Below are 19,377 nucleotides of genomic sequence, written 5' to 3'. Positions count from 1 at the left end.
AGTACAATGATTGACTTTTTAATGTAAAAATGTGATTTTTCGTTAAAGTGAACAGTAGCGGGAGCTTTTCGTTAAAATTTCCTATGGTGAAACTTCAACTTTCTTCCTACACAACGACATTTGTGGCCATTAAATCTTTAACTGTTGGATCCTTAACCGTCCATACATACTTTTATTTAATCTAATAAACGTCATGCACTGAAACATAGAAGAATTTCATTGGTACTATTCTAACTGGCAACTATTGTTTTAATAAAAGTGAGAACCGAATCCTTTTAAGATTTAATGCAAAAAGTGTGATCAATCAATCCTTCACGACTCACAACAGTACTAACTCTAATGCAATAAACTAATTAATCTGATTAATACAATAATACAGAGAATAAGACAATTACAGAAATGGGTCGCTGCGTCCGACTCCAAACGGCAGTCTACAAGAAACCGTCAAGTCAGCAGAACCCACGGCGATCCCTGCATCTCATATAACGGAGATATTAACGGCTTCAGTTACACCGTCATTAAAACCACCTGAGTCAATTCCAGTCAAAGACATACATATATCCCCCCTCTTTAGAGTAACCCTCTCTCCGCCTTTCTCTCTCCCTCCCTAATCAAACCGGTACACGGAACCCGAAACATTTCACGATTTCGGTCTAAATTTCGGCTCGATTTCGGACACTACGAAACGCACAGCGCCAACAGTGTCGACAAACTTTACTCTCTGAGAGTGACAAATCGGCCATGGCGGAGCACCACGAGAGCTCCGATGCTCTCCCAACGGAGAAACTACACCCAAGGAAAGGAGAACAAGAAGAAGGCGGCAGCGGAGACGAAGACGATGACGAAGAACGAAAACAACGACTCGGTGAATTTCAACCCGGCGAGTTAAAGAGTTCTGTATCCGAGTTGAGGCAAACACAATTAAAAACCCTAATGGAGCCTTCGACGCAGGAATTTTCAGAGAAGGATCAGTTTGCAGGTAAAGCTTTGTGTTTTCGGAAAACGGTGCCTTTTTTGTTTTTTTTTTGTTTTTTTGGGTGGGATTATGGTGAAGGGGGGTGATCGTGTGTGGTTGATCATGCAGGTTTGCAGCTTGAGTCCGTGTCACAGTCGATTGATGGAGCTGAATTGCAGGTTAGAAGTTCAATCATTTGAAATTTCTGAGCTTTTGATCGTTGGCTAAGTGAGTCTTAAGCATTTTTAATTGTGTGATGTTACTGATTGTTTTGAGGGTTAGGATTAGGATACTAGAGAAGATTATGGCTTGAAATGAGATTACTTTTTTTTTCTCGGTTGGATATTGAAAGCTATGAATGCGTTTCCTATGGGATAAGGGCAAACAAGTTTGTTGAAGTTCTTGTTTGCGGGTTGGAATCATGAATCTGAAATCCTTGTGATTACGGCCTTGTAGTTAATGTTGATTTGCAAGTGTTAAGCGCTCTTATTAGGTACCAAGTAGGGAAAGCTTTGTAATCTGCTTGCTTTTTGGAGAGGCGAAGCGATGTTTGAGTAATTGGAAGAGAATCATCGAAGAGACAATTAGAAGCAAAAATTTGCATTACTGAAAGTTAGTAGGCTAGGATCACCTATTAATGGCTCAAAAGAACAAGTTTCACCTTAATACAAAACCACAGGTACCCCACATCATACCGGGAATGGGCAGGATGTATTGAACTCAAAAGCAAACGTTCAAAAGTAGGAAATTTGGCCACTCAGGGATCAGATAAGATCCGAAGAGAAAATTATTTATATTTTATGATAGATCCACTAGAAGGCAAATTCAGTTGACTCGAGATGGAATATTAGTTGCTTCACTGTATTTGATTTCCTCTTGTTCGTACTTTGATGTTAGGAGTAATAATCTTTAATGACAGAACAATGGAGATGTGACCTATACGCATGGTGTGTACCCAAAGTACGTGTTAATCAATTTATACTAACAAGTGTCTGAAGATAAAGAAAATCTTTGATAAATCAGTAACCAAGCATTTAGTGTATGTATTCTTCAGCTCATGTGAAAGAACCTCCACTATCTTAGGGCTTTTATAAACTGTCTTCTTATATATTCTTAGGTGGGAGGAGCATTGAAACTTTATTGACCGTACATCATCTCATTCAGACCTCTAACAGTCTAACTTGAGGCATGGGTTTAGATGCATCTTGTATAACATCGTTTGAATTTGATGCAACTCCAGAATAGTACACCCTTTGTTATTAAAAGTCAAACCTCTGGTTCCCTACATTTTGGTTGTATAATCATTTTCGTTGTTATTTCTCAGGAGCAACTTGGGCTGAGCCACCAGGAAATTTTGGCAAGTGTAACAAACCAAGATGTTCAGATTCAGAAGCAAAGTCAGTCTCAGTTGACTGTTTATCCAACTCCGTTTTCAGAACTATCTCCAACTTCTGTCACTCAATCCATTTCATCTGCTCCAAGCCCAATTCTAATAGAACGAAGAGTTCCTCATGGAAAGACATCTGCTTCAGATGGTTACAACTGGCGGAAATACGGTCAGAAGCAAGTAAAGAGCCCTCAAGGTTCTCGAAGCTATTATAGGTGCACATATTCTGAGTGTTATGCCAAGAAAATAGAATGCTGTGATCACTCAGGCCATGTAACAGATATTGTTTACAAAAGCCAACATACTCATGATCCCCCTCGGAAAAGTATCTGCATAAAGGAAAGTAAGCTTGCACTATCTGCTGAGTGTGTAAGATATAGTGTTGCTCCTGCAGAACATTCCTACCGAACGGTTAATGATTCAGAGGTGTCCACATCTTCAAAAGAACCTATTCAAGAAACACCCTCAGTTCCTGAAAGAAAACGGCAGAGCGCAAGTGACTCTGATGATAATGGCGATGTAAAAATCAAGGAGGAGAATGGTGATGGTGATGAGCCAGAACCAAAACGAAGGCAAGTTTACCTGTAGATTTTGTTTTCTTTCACACCCCCCCCCCCCCCCCCCGGTATTTTGTACTAGTTGAAAGGAGTATGTTACTTGGTTCTAATGCTTGCCTCATTGATAAACAGAATGAAGAAAAGCAAATCAGAATATTCTGCTTCTCTCTCAAAACCTGGCAAGAAACCTAAATTTGTTGTGCATGCGGCTGGGGATGTTGGAATATCAGGTGATGGATACAGATGGCGCAAATATGGACAGAAGATGGTGAAAGGAAACCCTCATCCCAGGTGCATTCCTATTTCCTTCACTTTTTCTTCCTTGGTAGTTTGATATTAGCCTAATTAATCAGCATCTGGGGTTTAAATTCGTTGTTATATGTGGTTAAATGATGTTCAGTATGCGTCATTTTTACATAGACTTCGTCTTTCCTTTGTGCAAGGTGTTTACTTTAAAACTTCACAGCGCAGTTAATTTGCGAAAGATACAATCCGAATAACTCGAAAATGCAATGATCAAATTAGTGATTGACTCTTAAGCAATCTTAGTTGGTTCCATTTTTTGTTTATTTGCATTTCTAAGAAGCAAGCAGAGCATAAATGATATTCATCAAAGAATGCTTTAACGCATTTTGTGGCATCTCTAATCAAATGAAGCTTTTGTTATAAAGGAGATCTGCCACTTTAGATGTACAAGTAAAAAAATAGTGAACGGAATTTATTCAGAGCTGGCATTCGGAGCTTTATAATTAAATACTACATGTATTCTTACTTTGATTTTGATCCATTATTGTATTTTTTTTTAGGAACTACTACAGATGTACTTCTGCTGGGTGTCCAGTTCGGAAACACATTGAAACAGCCGTAGATAACACAAGTGCTGTAATTATAACATACAAGGGGGTACATGACCATGACATGCCTGTCCCAAAGAAGCGACATGGCCCTCCGAGCGCTCCTCTTGTTGCTGCTGCCGCTCCTGCTTCCATGAACAGTTTGCATATCAAGAAGACCGATACAGTCCCAAACCAAATTTCTTCAACGCAGTGGTCGGTGGACACAGGAGGAGAATTGACGGGTGAGGCCTTGGACCTCGGAGGTGAGAAGGCAATGGAATCGGCTCGAACACTTCTGAGCATTGGATTTGAAATAAAGCCTTGCTGAAAGCTTCTTTGCTGGCCCAAGGACTAATAAAGAACATCATCGACGGGCTTCTCTCTCTCTTATAAAAGCTGCAGTGTATTTATATAGCATTATGAGTTATCAGATTGGCAGGTTTGTTTTTTTTCCCCTTTTTTCTTGGTGGTGTTTTTCACCTTTCAGATGTAGTTTAATAGTGCATAGATGTGTAGATTTGGTATTGTACACCCTTGCATCTTGTTTTAAATAGGCTGATGGCAGTGAAACAATATAGAAATTGGGGTCATTCGTTTATAAATTCAATTCCGAGCACATGTGTATGGTATCAAGCGAGAAAAACTTGGGTATGACAGCTTGATCAACTCGATGGTTATACCCGTCTCACTCTTGTGAGAGTGGCCTGACCAGCCATCCCTACTAAATACTTGACTTGGTCAAGTCCTTGAGGTAAAAAGTTGGGATGCGGGTTGCCCTCGGATGCCATTCATTCTTTTTCATTTTTTCATCATCCACCAGTCGTTATCTCAATTTGCCCTTTTTGGTGGAATTCATAGAATAAAAATGAAACCAGAGGCAGGAGGCAGACGCGTTTCCTAAACGGTCTGCATCCACGACTCAGACAAATTTTAGTACTTGCTTTAGTGAAAAGTGAGCAAGGGTTTGAAATTTTAATTCAAATTCGAACTCATACGCATACATTATTTGGAGGCACCAGTTTTGTTTTGGCGAACTGTTTGACCTGGAGATTAAAAGTATCATGCCTCCTCATATGGTGGAGCTGTATGAGGAGAGGGATCAGTCTGCCGTCAATGTGTAAGCTACTATATTATTTTGCACGTTAATTAAATTTGTAAGTTGACACATACACGATATATATATATATATATATAAGTAGAACCGAACAAGACCTATTGACACCCCTACTCAAGTAATTTTTAAGTTGATACATACACGACATATATATATATATATATATATAAAGTAGAACCGAACAAGACCTATTGACACCCCTACTTTACTTGAGATAAAAAGAGTGGTGCCCCACATTTTAGGTGATGTTGGTTGGACGCGGCAAACTTGTCTATCAATTGGGAGTTCCCCCGTCAGGCCGTCCTATTGGAGACAGTGATGCACTGTGCTACAGATCCTTCATTGTCAATTTGTCACCACTACCAGCTGTCAACCACGACTTTAAGTTCAAAACTAAATCCTCGAGGAATTTTGTAGTATGCCACTATGTATCTTATGTACCGGTATTTTTACGGTTGCTAAATCCTTGGTTGAAGTTCACAGACCATGATCTAACACCAAAACTTCAGTGAATAAGATATCTCGGAGCATAGTAGAAATTTTGAAAGTATAATTCAGATTGTGAAGCATTGTACAGCATTTAATTAAGTTTATTTTATCCTTGTTTTTAATTAATTAATACCCAAATCTGGTTTTAAAGAGATTCTAATAACCAATATCTTTAACTGTACAAAAAGTTGTATGCTGGTTTTGGAAGGCTCCCACAAGCAACAGCACAATCACCAGTTTAATTTTAATCCACTTCAGTAATCTACATTGCCAAAATCCATATTTTGCTTCAGAATTTCATTAATTACACACAAAACCCTCTTCACTACTACTCAATACAAAGAGTAGCTCCGAATCGGTCGATGCGGCTTGACTGATGATTGAACCCTGCTGAGCTGATCAAAGGCATGGCCTTTCACAAGTCCGACGAGAAACTCAGCTTGTCTATGGCGACGGATAACTCTGATTCTATCCCGTTCTCCGTTTTCTTTCCAGCCTCGTCCTTGATGCCGTTCTCTCCGTTCCCTTCCGCAGCGTTTACACATTCCTGGAATCTGAAGCAACTAAAGAGATGGTCATTTGTGATTCCGGCGACCTGCATGAAAGAGTAAACGACAGTGGGCCCGACACTCCGGAACCCTCTTCTCACAAGGTCTTTGCTTATGACGTCTGCTTTTGGAGTTTTAACCGGAACCTGCCGAGGATACCTGAATCGGCTCACGATGGGCTTGTTATTCACAAAGCTCCAGATGTACTTGTCGAATGACCCAAACTCCTCTATGACCTGGCATCAGCAAAACCTGCAAAAAGTTAGTTGCAATGATAGAGATTAAAGAAAGAAATGTGCAATCATGGCTACAGTAAAAAGGGTTTCGGACGGTTGGAAACTTGTCGGAGTTAAATAAGTGAATTCAGGACTAAGTAATGAAGCAAGCTGGCATGCTGAAGATGGGGAATGATTAGGTTGGATGAGCAATTGTTGAGGTATGATGGAAGGTAAGGCTCCTTCAAAGGATGATAGAACTACAACTTGTCCTATATGTGTGATACAAATAACAGAGGTGTTCAGGACCACAATTCAACTACTTTTTTCACCTAACCTACCTGATCAAATAATCACTAAACACTCATTATATGCCATTTAATTGCTTGCACAAACAACAGAAAACATGTGGGTCCCCGGGCCTATACCGGGAAAAACTCAGCGAATGAGGCTATTTGGCTTGTAGAGAGAAATTTTTTTTTGAGTGTGATGCTAACACAAACTCTTGGTGTTACTAATCCACGTGTTATAGCAATATGGTTGATAGCATTAAAAAATAGATCCACATGTTCAAACATGAGTGGATCATGATGGTGTGAGCGTCAGCCCAAACAATTACTCACAGAGAGTGATGCATAAATAATACAACCAGTACAAATATACTACTTGCCACGTTTACTTTGCTTAAGTTTGGGTATCATTGACAAGGTAATTTTGCGATGGATAAGCATACAGGTGAGATTCCTAATACTTTCCCCACACGAGTCAGAGTGATTTACTAAGCTGGAACAAGCGTGCATCCGTTGCAATTCAATCTCATACAATGATAGAAGGAAATGAACATGTACCTTGGTTGTTTGACGTGCATTCTCAATGATAGCACGCAATTTCAGTTCAGACAATAGGGAACTTGCAGCACTTCCTGGTGATATAAGCTTCTTCTCATTCAATTTTGAGACGGCAATGGGATCAAAATCTGCAAAAACTTCCCTGCAAAAAAAGAAGTGTGTCAATTATTAAAGGCCATTCAACAAGGAAGGGACCATCACTGAAAAGGCCCCAACATTTTGTACAGAATATAATTCAGGGTAAGTCGGTAAATAGAAAAGATAACTTTCACAGGGACAGTACCTAAAGATGTGCTTTTTGCTTAAAATGGCAGGCCATGAAAGCTCAGCCAAAGCACCCGATAGGACCAGAAGCTCAAACAGTTTCCTGCATGTGGTCAAGAAGATTAAGGAAATGACGGTGAAGTACATTTTTATGAAGTAATAGTCGTCACTGTCAACATATATGCAGATAGTGTTGCTATGACTTACTTGTCATCGTGTACTGGAAACCCCCATTCTTCATCATGAAAAGCAGCATAACATGGATCTGCTTCAACACACCAGGCTCTATCAGAATATAAATATCCTAAAGAAGAATACCAAGCCATGTAGAAAATCCTATTTGATTCAACCATACATAATGAGTCTCTAAGCTAACATAAATGTAATTCCACTTCTACAAAACTTAGCATGGCTTATCTTACCCCTCCTCTTTGGTTGGAGTCACTGGACAAAGGGCACAATAAACAGAAATGCACAACTATCGCAAATTGTTTACTTCTGCAGTTATATATCTGTTTTCTATCATTCATGCACTAATAATGTGCAACGCGAATTATTCATAACAATGACACAAAATCAAAATAATAGCCACCGAGTGACTACAATTTTTTTGGCTTGGACATCAAAACAACAGTTTAGTTATACTCAGTTGATATCTCATACAAAAGCTTTGAGGAGAGTAATCCAATTAAGCCTTAAACATAATTACTTAGATCAACCAAATTTATTTAAAATTGCCTATTAACGAACCTTATGTTCCCTTAACTTGAAGCTCTTCATTCTAAGGTACAAACTGCTTTTATCTTGTTGGAGTACGAACTACATCCTAGTCATTTTGGTTTTGAACTAATGCTAACTCGTATCTACATCACCAAGTTTAATCTTAAATCAGAGTGGAAATGGGGTGTAAGGAATAAATAGACTACACTTTGCTGAATTATGAACTACATCATGACAGTCCTACTGCCAGTCTAAAACGTGCCCCAAATTAGCATTTCGGTCAGTAAATTCCACACAAATTTTCCATAGGCAAGCCCGAGATGATACAAAGCAGTACATCATGTGACATATACTCTAGAAATCCTAATGGTATGCTTTACCAGATAAGTATATATGAAGAGAAGGTTTACATTACTAACTAGAAAACCATAACCAATTCACCAACGCAAACAGTTTGACTAGAATCAAAGAAATGAAAACGGACCAGCATTTGGCGTCACCCAAGCGCATCTCTTCTTAGACTGTGAACCATCAGGAGGAGAGTCCAATCCACCATCAGAAACCACACTTCTTGGCTTTGAAACATACTGCTTCCTCCTACTCCCTACACTATTTGACCGAATCAGCCTACCCGTAGATGCTCTACTTTGAAACGAATCCGTAGAGGCATCCGATGAACAAGAAGCATTCAGCGAAAAATTAGAGTGCAATAGCTGCTCGTGCCGACGAAGCACTGAATGAACCTTGGGTGAATGCGGTTGAGGAGAGGTAGTAAGCATTGGAGATTGACGGGTTTTCTTCTCTTCAGCTGATGAAACCTCCTCGCCGAATTTCTCAGCCTTTCTCAGTGGTTTTGAAGCCGGTTTTCGCGCACTGAACGTCCCTGCCTTGTTCCCAGCAGGTCCAAGCACTGGCCTTGACTCTGAATCAGCCACATTGATAGACCTTACTCTTGGAGCTCCTGACATCGATGTCACTCCTTTGGTTGAACACCAAATTTTCCAAAGATCTCAGCTTTACTACACCAATAAAACTACGGAATGAAGCAGACTATGAATTTGCCCGAGCCGGCTCAAATCATCGAAAACCCATCTTGGAAATTCACTGAAACCCAGTTTCTCTCACTTTCAAAAGCTCAGATCACCAGAAAAACCATGACAGCATATAGATTTGACACTTGCACTAGCTACATTCATTAACTTTGCTCTTCAAAGTTACACTCCTACCAACCCTTTGGGTCCATCCACATTCAAATCATCAAAATTTCACCAATCAAATATCTCAAACCCCACTCACAGAAACCAACTAAAACCCCCATTTTTTCAAAAACCCAGATTCCAATATGCCCAAAATACCTAAGAAATTCAAAACCCACTTACAATTTCACAGAAAACAATAGAAAGAAAAATAGGTTCACCTTATGGTGCCAAAGCTACGGCCTTATATATGAGCTTCCAAATAGCCTCGAAACCCAGAGATTCCCACTCTGTACTTCTGTGAAAAATGAACTATCTGAGAGAAATCAGACAGTAAAGCATAAGTTTTTAAAACGAAACCGGTGTCGTTTGGTCACTGCAACACCTGGAGAGAGTAAAGCAGACACAAAAGACATGGTCCCTTTGCAATTCCCATGCTTTCTTCACTTTCCGGGAATAAAGAAAGTTTCCGGGAAAATGCGGGAAAGTGGGTTTTGTGAGGAGTGAGGAGAAAAACTGGTTTCGATCTGCAGAAATTGAAATTTTCCTCTCCCTGAATTTGTACACACAGAGAGAGAGAGAGAGAGAGAGAGAGAATGAGAACAAAAGACAGAGAGAGAGTGAAGGATTGTCGTGTTTTGTTTGACCTAACGAGCCGGTTTGAGGTTGCATTTTACCGGTTGTTGCCATGTAAAATTGATCGCTCAAATTACCATTCTTTTTTTATTTTTTTATTTTTTATTTTTTATAATCTGATCTTTGTGTCGAATAAATAAAGAAAAAAACCATAGGTGAAAAAAAAAATATGAGTTCAAAGGAAGAGTTGATATCCTTTATGTCAGAGTTCAAAGATTAAGAGATCTGTATTACTTATTTTAAATCATGCGGGCTTCATCAACTCATTCCACTAATCTACCTTATACAAACAAAAAACCCGAATTTGTATCTCTCTTTAACAGTTCGAATCTCTTAGTCTTTAAACGCTGGACATAAAGATTCAAAGAGAATCGCAATTCGCAATGGAGGAGGATAAAAGTATTTGCATAATTGAAAAATAAGTGCTAGAAAATCATTTTTTGTTTTTATGAAAGTTAACGTGAAACATGTAACTAGATTTGTTTATTGAAGTTTGAACTATTTATCATTTGAGTTAAGTTTTGTAGTGCGAGTTTGTAACTAAATATGTTATTAAGTGATTAGATAAAATGAACCAAGACAAGTAGATGATGAAGTGGTCATAGTTTATTCGCTTTTTTATTTGCTCATCACTCTATTTATCATCGTTGTATAAGTTTAAATTTTGAGATTTATGCATAAACACAAATCCCAAAATTTAAACTCATTCAACAACAATAAGTAAAATGATGATCAATACCATACTTGACGATGATAAGCAAAAATGCACTCCAGTCAAAAAGTTGGAACTAAACTATTTGTTATATTGAAAAAAAAAAAAAAAAACTCAAATACCCAATTATTTAAATAGCACACTTCACCCTCAAAGCTATCACTAAATATAAAATTCAATAATTTCTACTATTTTAATGGAAAGCTATTCTTTTAGGTTTATTCTTATTCTCTTTAGCAGGTAGAAGCAATCATTGACTTTTTAGCTCAATGAAAACACTTAAATAAAGTCTACAAAATACCATACAAAAGGTCGATTTTTTTTTTGCTTTTAAATAAACAATATTTTACATTAAATTAACAAATTACGAGAAGAGAGATTTAAATTCGAGCATATAAAATTTGTTCATCTGCTTTATTTAATGTGACTAAACTACAAACATAAAATATATTGCCTTATCTACCCTTAAAAAAAAACGTGAAGATGGGCTAAAGCTGCAAGCAAGTAGTAGACAGACTGAGGCTTCAACTGTCTTGCCTGATCAATGGACCACAACAGACTCTGATAGCCTTGGAGGCAGATTGTCTGCCCTGTTATCGTGTCATTCCTATTATCTTTTATTTATATGGTAACGGTTAAGTTACGTCAACATTTTATATTTATTTTATAATAGAGGTAATAAGACAAAAAACAATATGAATATAAAATATTAACGTAACTTAACCATGACCGCATAAATAGGAGGGAATAGAAAGGGCACGATAACAGGAGGGTAGACAATCTGCCTCCGATAGCCTTAGCTTATGGGCATGACCCTAGCTAAATGCATATGGTTTCAATGTAAAAGGTGGCGTTTTGTCGCAGTATATCTGATTTTTCAATACATTGGTGCAAATTAGGTGATCGTACCTCGGTACAACCTTAATAAGTTTCTTCTAGCTTCATAGAATTCAAAAAGGGCTTCACATTTTCACACCATTTCTCAAGGTACAAATGATAAGGTTATATATCTGTCATCAAGGTACAATAATAACACATGATGGTGTAACGAATATCGAGTAAGGAAAAGTCATAGCACGTACAATCCTTACCCGTGAAGTTAGTTTACTTGCTTCCATCCTAAATACATAACTTAATTGGTTTGATAAGTGACACCCCGAAAAACCTCTCATTTGTCAACGCAACATGGCCCCCAAGTGAGGTTGCTGCAGCTGCAATCAAGCTGCGGAAAGACTAGAAGAAAACGATGCATATTATAATTAAAAGGAACCAGTTCAAATCTCCAGAAGACCCAACCTCATCTCCATAAATATGGGTTTGGGTTCCCAACCTCTCCCGTGGCATCCCGGGCTGGGCGCATGCAAGTCTCTCTCCAACGCGAGCAATGCGAGAGTACGAGAGATTCCTAACCCCATTTATGAAGAAGCAAATATGGTGAATTTGTTAATTTTCCCGTTACAGTTTCTCTGAAACTTTCGTTTGATTGTAGGAAGTTGGGGTTGCTAAGAAATCCTCTTTTGTAATTCTGTTTCTTTTTGAATAAGAAGTCATTGAGTTCAAATGTCCCCGAGACAGAGACATGCTCGTGTGAACCCTTGATCCGATTTACTAATTCCGAAAAAGAGAAACAACACGGAAGAAGAAATAGAGAAACAACATCTCAGATAGTCTACAAGATCGAATTAGAAATCCCATAAGTTTCTCATCCACGATTCACTAAAATAAAGCAAATAATGTCGCGATCTCACCAATGTATACATCTTAAAAAGGAGGAAACCAGAATGGAAACCAGCCTGAACTGAAGGGTGCTATGGTTCCTCTGGCTTGTGAAGAACCGGAAAACAAACCGCTCACAAGATCTGGAAATGGCAGCTGCAAGTACCGACAAACCAACAACTGTAAGTGAAACAAAATACTACACATTGCTTACAAAAAATGAAAAACGAACCAGGTGGGTTAAGGATGTGTTGTTTTGTTTAGCAAAGAAGGCTTTAGGTTGGGCGCAACATTCCAAATAGCACCTGCCCTACCTAATAATCGTAGGCAATTTGTGACCGAAGGGTTCATAATCTCACCATCCAAATTTAGTTGACAATATCACAATTTCCTGACCAAAGGTTTTATATGATATCGTTCTTAGATTGGATGTTAGACTCGGAAGAAAGATTAATAGTAATTCAATATTACTTGATGAACAATGGAAATTTACTGAAAAAGCTGTCAATTATATATTCTTCAGAGAAATTTTAAGACCCTCAAAAGCACTATTGCGAAATGTTAACCAATGCCCTTCCTAACAAAGAAGTTATAACAAGTGATCAAATCATGAATAGGTTTAACAAACGAAAAAAGAAGTGAAATGAGACGACACTTACCCAAGTAGACCCCTGCCTTGCCATGTTCTAGGTGTCACGGTTAAGCTGACTTGAGCACCTTGCCTTACAAGTATTATAGGTATCCCACGGCCCTGACTAGCTTGAGCCTCAGAAGCAAGTTTCTGCAACAAATTATCGCCATTTTCCACATTACCAAATTTAACAATCTGATCTCCAAGCTGTAAACCATCCTCTGCTGCTGGTGATGCATCAGCTATCTCATCCACCAACGCAAAAGGTACGCTCACAATCATATCCACATCCATGGCAGTATGAACATTGGTTGAGGATGCAGATGCAACCACGTTGACAGCTGATGCGCTTTGGCCATCTGACATCCATCATCACAGAAAAATTAGACAAAAATGCAAATATCACATAACTTGATAGATACACAGTAAAAGAAATATTTAGCTCCTATCACTGAAGGCCAATGAATCTCAGACCTTTCACAATACACAAGCACACAATACATTTCAAATCCCGCACAACATGAAACCTTAGACAATTTAATCTATCCTACCAAAATCTCGCAATAAATCTTTAAGTCCGATAATATGCATTCCGGGTTCCAACCACCTACCTGAATCATTGAGTGATGATTGTTTAGGAGCAGGCCTTGCCGAATGCAGAACTTCAATATTTCGGTTCAGTTTCTCGGTAATCTCTTTGTGATCATTACGCAATTCTGAAATTACAAGCAAAGAAATAACCATATGAGCATGAAAATTCAAGTAAACTACAACAGCTTCTGCAAGTACACTATGAACTAGACAAGTACTAACAAATACCAACATCAGAACCGCCATTAGAAGGAATAAACAAAGCTCAAAAACGAAATTAGCAGCGAAAAAACTATAATTTATTGCGAATAATTAGTTTAATAAATGCAATTTGAGCAAATACACTGATAAAATACTCAAGTAATATTACCAGCAAGACGACGCCGTTCTGCTCGCACAGCTGGGATGTCAATGTCTTCGCGAGGAAAACCCTACACATTAGAAGAGGACGCAACACCAAAAACCCTAAATCCCAAATCTTGTTAATTTAAAAAATTAATTAGAAAAAGAAAAGAAAAAAAAGTTGACCTCGGAGTCAAGGAGGTTGCCGGAGATTCCAGGGCCGCCGGGCTGAGTAAGACGTTCGATGATGGCGTTCATCTCCGCCTCCAGGGCGGTCCTCTTCTCCATCAAACCCATCGTCTCCGCCTTCACACTCGTTCCCACCATTTTTTTTCTCTTCCGCTTGTTTTTCTTTTCTTTCCTGTACTTTGAGTTGAGACTGTGAGTCTCTGAGAGAGAGCCGGAGAGCGTAAAATAATTGATAACTTCAACAAAAAGTTTTTGATATAATGATATTATTTATTTTAATGAAAAATTATATTTTTATATTAAAAAATTAATTATATACTATTTATCATATTTTTTATTTTGTCTTTATTGTTAAAACTTAAAATTTTCAAATCATTTTTATTAGTTTTGCTATAATAATAAGCCAAGACGATGGTAATAGGAGTCAAGGGTATTTTTGGTAAATCAAATTAAGGATTCACGTGCATGACATGTGCATCATTCCCATTTAGAATTAGAAGATGAAACCTTTGGATCAAGCGGTCTGACCACGTATCTTATCTGATCATCTAATAAATGTTGGTCACGTCGTCATTTATACTTTATGCCTAGGTTTCTGCTAACAAGGATATCGATAGTTATATGTAATCAAAGTATTGATTGTTTGTTTTTGATATGGGTTTTCAAGTGATTTGGTTATTATTTTATCACATGATTAGAATTATTTTTCAAGGTCCAAATTTGTAAAGGGATTTTAATAGATGTGTTTAGTGAAATGATTTAAGTTCAACTTTAATAAATATTGAGTTTAGGATCAAATTCTTATAACTGGTCTAGTTTCTGATCAGACATAGAATAAAATCAGACGGTCCGACTCATGATTTTTAAAGAATGACTGGGCCTGGAACCAGGCCCAACCATTTCCAGAATCTCCAAGGGCTGGTCTAGGCTGGGCTGATGCCGGATATTGGTGTCAAATCTGAGCCCAAAACATAAAATAAATAAGAAAAATGGAAAAACCCTAAAAAATAATAAGAAATTTGAAAAGGCAAACCTGAGTATTATCATCTAGAGGCAGGCTCAGTATAAGTAGAGAGGACTCGGCACCACTGGAAAAATGGTGTCCGTAGCGTCCTTTGCGTATACCTTCATTGCTGTTACTTCTCCTTCCTACTCTTCCTGCTTTTTGACGAAATTACGGTCTGCTCCCAGTCTCCGACTTTCTTTTGCAGTGTCACCCCTGTGCTCTCGCAGAGGGAAGCTCATGGCTCACACTCTCGCTCAGGCCAATCTCGGCCTCACTTACCCTTCTGGCATCGACGCCCCAAAGGTATATTTTTCTCATCGGTTTCAGAATCCAGGATATGTATATGTATATATATTCGCCAATGGAAGTTTTTAATTTTGATTGTTGTCTGGGGTTGGTTTTGTGAAAAATGATTTGCGGTGTGTGGGTTTGTGATTGCTTAGAGGTGTTGATTGTTGTATTTGTTAGTTTTATGATGTAATTTGATGGATTTATATCTGTAAAGATTCGATCTTTGTGTGTGGAGTGATTGTATTTTTTCATTGTTTGATTGACTTTATGAGATAAAACCAATAAGTGATTGATTTTTGTTAATGGGGTTTTTATTTTGATTATTTATGTATATATATCCTGTTCAATTTGATTGATTATATTGGATTTTTTCGTTTGTCAAAATATTGGATTCAGTTGTGCAAGAACTTGAATTGTTGAACTGAAATGTCACTTGTGTGTTTGTGTCAATTTCTGGAAGATCTCGTTTGCCGCAAAAGAGATCGATGTAGCGGAATGGAAAGGAGACTTACTTGCAGTGGGCGTCACAGAGAAAGACTTGGCGAAAGATGAGAACTCCAAGTTTCAGAATTCAGTTTTGAAGAAGCTAGATTCCCATTTGGGTGGTCTCTTGGCTGAAGTCTCTTCCGAGGAAGACTTCACCGGAAAGTCTGGCCAGTCAACCGTTGTTAGGCTTCCGGGTCTTGGTTCAAAGAGGGTTGGCTTATTTGGGCTTGGACAATCTGCTTCATCTACAGCAGCTTTCCGAGGTCTTGGTGAGGCTGCAGCAGCAGCAGCAAAGGCTACTCAAGCAAGTGACATTGCTATTGTGCTTGCCTCTTCAGAGGGGCTTTCTGCGAAATCTAATACAGCTTCTGCAATAGCATCTGGTACTTTGACCCAGTATTTTTGAAAATTCTATATTGGTATGTGTGTTTGGATATGGTAATAATTGTAGTAAGCATGTTGGAATGGTTTGACTTGCTGCAGGAACTGTGTTGGGGATATATGAAGATGGCAGGTACAAATCAGAGTCAAAGAAATCAGCTTTGAAATCTGTGGACATTCTTGGTCTTGGAACTGGAGCTGAAGTAGAGAAGAAGCTCAAGTATACTGAAGATGTTACTTCTGGAATAATTTTTGGGAAAGAGCTAGTAAATTCACCTGCCAATGTTCTTACACCGGGTTCGTATGAGCTAATTTCTTGTGGTTCCTTTAATGTTGATGTTATGTGTCGGGCACTTTCTTCATTTAGTTTGTTAAACAGTGAAAATCTGATTCTCTTAACTGATTCCATTTTGCTCACCTGTACTTGTAGCTTCCAAATTTTGTTCCATCAGTCCACTTTCATCGAGATATTTTTTGTTATTGACTGTATGCAATGTTTATTATCTCAGGGAAACTAGCTGAAGAGGCCTCAAAGATTGCCTCCACATACAGTGATGTTCTATCTGCAAACATATTAAATGAAGAGCAATGCAAAGAGTTGAAAATGGGTTCTTATTTGGCTGTTGCCGCAGCCTCAACAAATCCCCCGCATTTTATTCACTTGATTTACAAACCCCCTGGCGGACCTGCTAAGGTCAAATTAGGGTTGGTTGGTAAAGGTCTTACCTTTGACAGGTGATGGGCAATTATTTTGAATCCTTTTGCCCCTAGTTCTTTTAACTCTTGCAAATATAGAGCAGTTTGGTTTAACCGCCTGTACATTTTCTGATGTTACAATGTGTCTGTGGAAAAGTTAGGTACTGAGTTTCATGGTGGTATGAAGTCCATATAGTAATAAGTGTTAAGCCAGTCGTTTGTTTCCTCTCATATTGTGTACACCATTTTCTCTCTTTATCAATGTGCTGACACTATTTGTTGTTTGCCTTCAACTTTTTATGTTATCAGCGGTGGCTACAACATCAAGACAGGGCCTGGCTGTTCAATTGAACAAATGAAATTTGATATGGGAGGTTCAGCAGCCGTATTAGGTGCAGCAAAAGCCATTGCTCAAATCAAACCAGCTGGTGTAGAGGTGAGCCCTTGTCTTTTCCATGTTTCTATCCTTGGGAAAGATGCATGGTTGATTTATTTGTGACCTTTTAATCCTCAGATTTCAGTTTTTAGTGATTGTACACCAGTACAGAGGGATCAATAACGGGTTTGGTTTGTGCAGGTTCATTTCATTGTTGCAGCTTGCGAGAATATGATAAGTGGAACAGGTATGAGGCCTGGAGACATTGTGACAGCATCAAATGGAAAGACAATTGAGGTATGTTTTCTTTTGTTTCTGACTAATTATTAATATGTGCTTAACATAACGTGAAGAAATATTTTCCGCATTATCTTTGGTTTGAGCAAAAGTTTTCTAACTGATGAGGTCTAATTGACTCAATGTATGCGAATCTGGGCATCCATGTTTTTATGAACTAAAGTTCTATCTGCTTCAATCTCCGCTGCAGGTCAATAACACTGATGCTGAAGGTAGACTTACTCTGGCCGATGCATTGGTATATGCTTGTAACCAAGGTGTTGATAAGGTATTAATGTGGTGCTGCATTATATCCATGCATTTTGCATCTGTAATGTCGGTGCTAATTGTGTAACTAGTAACTGGTCTTTCTTTCATCAGAATTGAGTTTTAGAACTGTGCAAGTTTTGAAAAGTTTATTTTATTTATACTTTCTTAATGTTTGGTATATACCTATTTCTTGCACTGCTAGTGCTAACACTATCATATTATGCAGATTGTTGACCTGGCAACCTTAACCGGTGCTTGCATAGTTGCTCTTGGACCCTCAATAGCAGGTATAAACATATTCTTTTAAATGCTGAGTAATGCAAATTTTTTGTTTCTGCTGGGATAGGAGTTCTGAAAGCTGCTATATCATTATATTTATGCGATGTTAAAACTTTTCAGGTGTCTTCACACCAAGTGATGACCTGGCGAAGGAGGTGTTTGCAGCTTCAGAAATCAGTGGGGAGAAATTTTGGAGGTTGCCAATGGAGGAGAGTTATTGGGAGTCAATGAAATCCGGAATAGCTGATATGCTCAACACTGGTGCTCGTCAAGGTGGTTCAATAACTGCCGCTCTCTTCTTGAAGCAGGTATATGATTGCATAGTTTTATTCTCAGCGTCTTTTGTGCTTCTTGTTTGATCACCGGAAATAACTTGACATGCTTTTCACCTTCTCCTTTTCTGGTTAAGTAGAGGGCTAAAGCCCAAGAAACTACACTATGACGATCTAGGACTGTCTTCACCTTTGTTTTTCCCATCGATGACAAAGCCTGCGTTATTTTGCCTGGTTGCCTCACTTACTAATGACAATGTTTACAACTACGCTTTTGCAGTTCGTTGATGAAAAAGTTCAGTGGCTGCATATTGACATGGCCGGGCCTGTTTGGAGTGACAAGAAACGCACTGCTACAGGGTTCGGTGTTTCCACTCTGGTGGAGTGGGTTCAGAACAACTCTTCTTAAGTAGCCGAAGCGTCCGGCTGGAGAAGCATTACATCAGCATCACCAGCCTGGGTACAAATCCATCTTGATGGGGTTCTTTGGCGCCACGAGTCGGACTTCAGTTGATGAATAAAACGTGCAGGAAAAGAAATGGAAAGGGTTAATGGACCTATGGACATAGTCTTGTTCAAGTTTTTACTGCGAAATCCTTCATATCTTTCCTGTAAGGGTCGGTTTAATTTCTCCTTTTGTATGATTTGCCTTTTTATCTTGTCGTTAGAACACCAAAAGTTAAACATAAAAAGGGAAAGCTTGATGAGTAATAAGTCGTAGTTTTCTTTCGGTGCCCATATAAGACGAAAAATGAAAAAAAGGAGCTCTCCACTAGGATCCTAGCCTACTAATCCTGCGTATAAGTGTCGTGGATTTTCATTTCTCCTGACCCAAATTTCTCACGTCCAACTATAATTTAAACAAGCGTGTAGTTCAAGCGGTTAAAAATTATTTATTCACTTTGAAGGTTTGTAGTAATAGAGTATTGACATAGTTGCAAGTGTAACATCTCACATCGTCCAGGTAAGCCTTATATGTTTATTCCTATCTCTACTTAACACGAGATCTTTGGAGAGCTCATTGGTTTCGGGTTCCATCTGAACTCTGAAGTATACTTTAAGTGGAAGGAGAATCGAAATTGAGCCGGTTGAGTTAGG

The 19,377-nt window shown here is 38.5% G+C and overlaps 4 protein-coding genes across 4 annotated transcripts; 2 read left to right on the top strand and 2 right to left on the bottom strand.

Moving 5' to 3' along the window:
* The first annotated feature begins 551 nt into the window (after positions 1–551).
* LOC126605198 (probable WRKY transcription factor 32) lies at positions 552–4,351 on the top strand. Its single transcript, XM_050272565.1, has 5 exons — positions 552–979; positions 1,085–1,134; positions 2,280–2,914; positions 3,032–3,190; positions 3,706–4,351. The coding sequence occupies exons 1-5, from the start codon at positions 742–744 to the stop codon at positions 4,061–4,063; spliced, it is 1,440 nt and encodes a 479-aa protein (XP_050128522.1). The 5' UTR covers positions 552–741; the 3' UTR covers positions 4,064–4,351.
* A 1,127-nt stretch (positions 4,352–5,478) lies between these two features.
* On the bottom strand, positions 5,479–9,741 carry LOC126605205 (uncharacterized). Its single transcript, XM_050272576.1, has 5 exons — positions 8,418–9,741; positions 7,421–7,478; positions 7,233–7,316; positions 6,950–7,091; positions 5,479–6,122 (listed from the first exon to the last, which is right to left on the bottom strand). The coding sequence occupies exons 1-5, from the start codon at positions 8,899–8,901 to the stop codon at positions 5,754–5,756; spliced, it is 1,137 nt and encodes a 378-aa protein (XP_050128533.1). The 5' UTR covers positions 8,902–9,741; the 3' UTR covers positions 5,479–5,753.
* A 2,381-nt stretch (positions 9,742–12,122) lies between these two features.
* On the bottom strand, positions 12,123–14,177 carry LOC126605213 (uncharacterized). The gene is made up of 5 exons (XM_050272583.1): positions 13,944–14,177; positions 13,786–13,846; positions 13,436–13,540; positions 12,853–13,183; positions 12,123–12,349 (listed from the first exon to the last, which is right to left on the bottom strand). Exons 1-5 carry the CDS (start codon positions 14,082–14,084, stop codon positions 12,328–12,330), a joined length of 660 nt encoding a protein of 219 aa, XP_050128540.1. The 5' UTR covers positions 14,085–14,177; the 3' UTR covers positions 12,123–12,327.
* Positions 14,178–14,990: 813 nt separating this feature from the next.
* Positions 14,991–19,005, top strand: LOC126605197 (leucine aminopeptidase 1-like). The gene is made up of 10 exons (XM_050272564.1): positions 14,991–15,255; positions 15,704–16,112; positions 16,213–16,407; positions 16,620–16,845; positions 17,116–17,242; positions 17,384–17,479; positions 17,670–17,747; positions 17,955–18,015; positions 18,128–18,315; positions 18,560–19,005. Exons 1-10 carry the CDS (start codon positions 15,043–15,045, stop codon positions 18,686–18,688), a joined length of 1,722 nt encoding a protein of 573 aa, XP_050128521.1. The 5' UTR covers positions 14,991–15,042; the 3' UTR covers positions 18,689–19,005.
* The last annotated feature ends 372 nt before the right edge of the window (positions 19,006–19,377 follow it).

The sequence above is a fragment of the Malus sylvestris genome, chromosome 15 (assembly GCF_916048215.2).
Source record: "Malus sylvestris chromosome 15, drMalSylv7.2, whole genome shotgun sequence".
Taxonomy (NCBI): Eukaryota; Viridiplantae; Streptophyta; class Magnoliopsida; order Rosales; family Rosaceae; genus Malus; species Malus sylvestris.
The sequence above is the reverse complement of the archived record's forward strand: the minus strand, read 5'-3'. Positions and strand labels throughout refer to the sequence as shown.

Coding starts and splice junctions, on each gene's coding strand:
- LOC126605197 (XM_050272564.1), top strand. CDS start 15,043: ATGGTGTCCGTAGCGTCCTTTGCGTATACCTTCATTGCTGTTACTTCT. Junction 16,408..16,619: donor TGCCAATGTTCTTACACCGG/GTTCGTATGAGC, acceptor TTATTATCTCAG/GGAAACTAGCTGAAGAGGCC. Junction 17,748..17,954: donor GTAACCAAGGTGTTGATAAG/GTATTAATGTGG, acceptor CATATTATGCAG/ATTGTTGACCTGGCAACCTT.
- LOC126605198 (XM_050272565.1), top strand. CDS start 742: ATGGCGGAGCACCACGAGAGCTCCGATGCTCTCCCAACGGAGAAACTA. Junction 1,135..2,279: donor TTGATGGAGCTGAATTGCAG/GTTAGAAGTTCA, acceptor GTTATTTCTCAG/GAGCAACTTGGGCTGAGCCA. Junction 3,191..3,705: donor AAAGGAAACCCTCATCCCAG/GTGCATTCCTAT, acceptor ATTTTTTTTTAG/GAACTACTACAGATGTACTT.
- LOC126605213 (XM_050272583.1), bottom strand. CDS start 14,084: ATGGTGGGAACGAGTGTGAAGGCGGAGACGATGGGTTTGATGGAGAAG. Junction 13,847..13,943: donor GCAACCTCCTTGACTCCGAG/GTCAACTTTTTT, acceptor TCTAATGTGTAG/GGTTTTCCTCGCGAAGACAT. Junction 13,541..13,785: donor AGAACGGCGTCGTCTTGCTG/GTAATATTACTT, acceptor TTGTAATTTCAG/AATTGCGTAATGATCACAAA.
- LOC126605205 (XM_050272576.1), bottom strand. CDS start 8,901: ATGTCAGGAGCTCCAAGAGTAAGGTCTATCAATGTGGCTGATTCAGAG. Junction 7,317..7,420: donor TTTCCAGTACACGATGACAA/GTAAGTCATAGC, acceptor GACCACATGCAG/GAAACTGTTTGAGCTTCTGG. Junction 6,123..6,949: donor ATGCACGTCAAACAACCAAG/GTACATGTTCAT, acceptor TGCTGATGCCAG/GTCATAGAGGAGTTTGGGTC.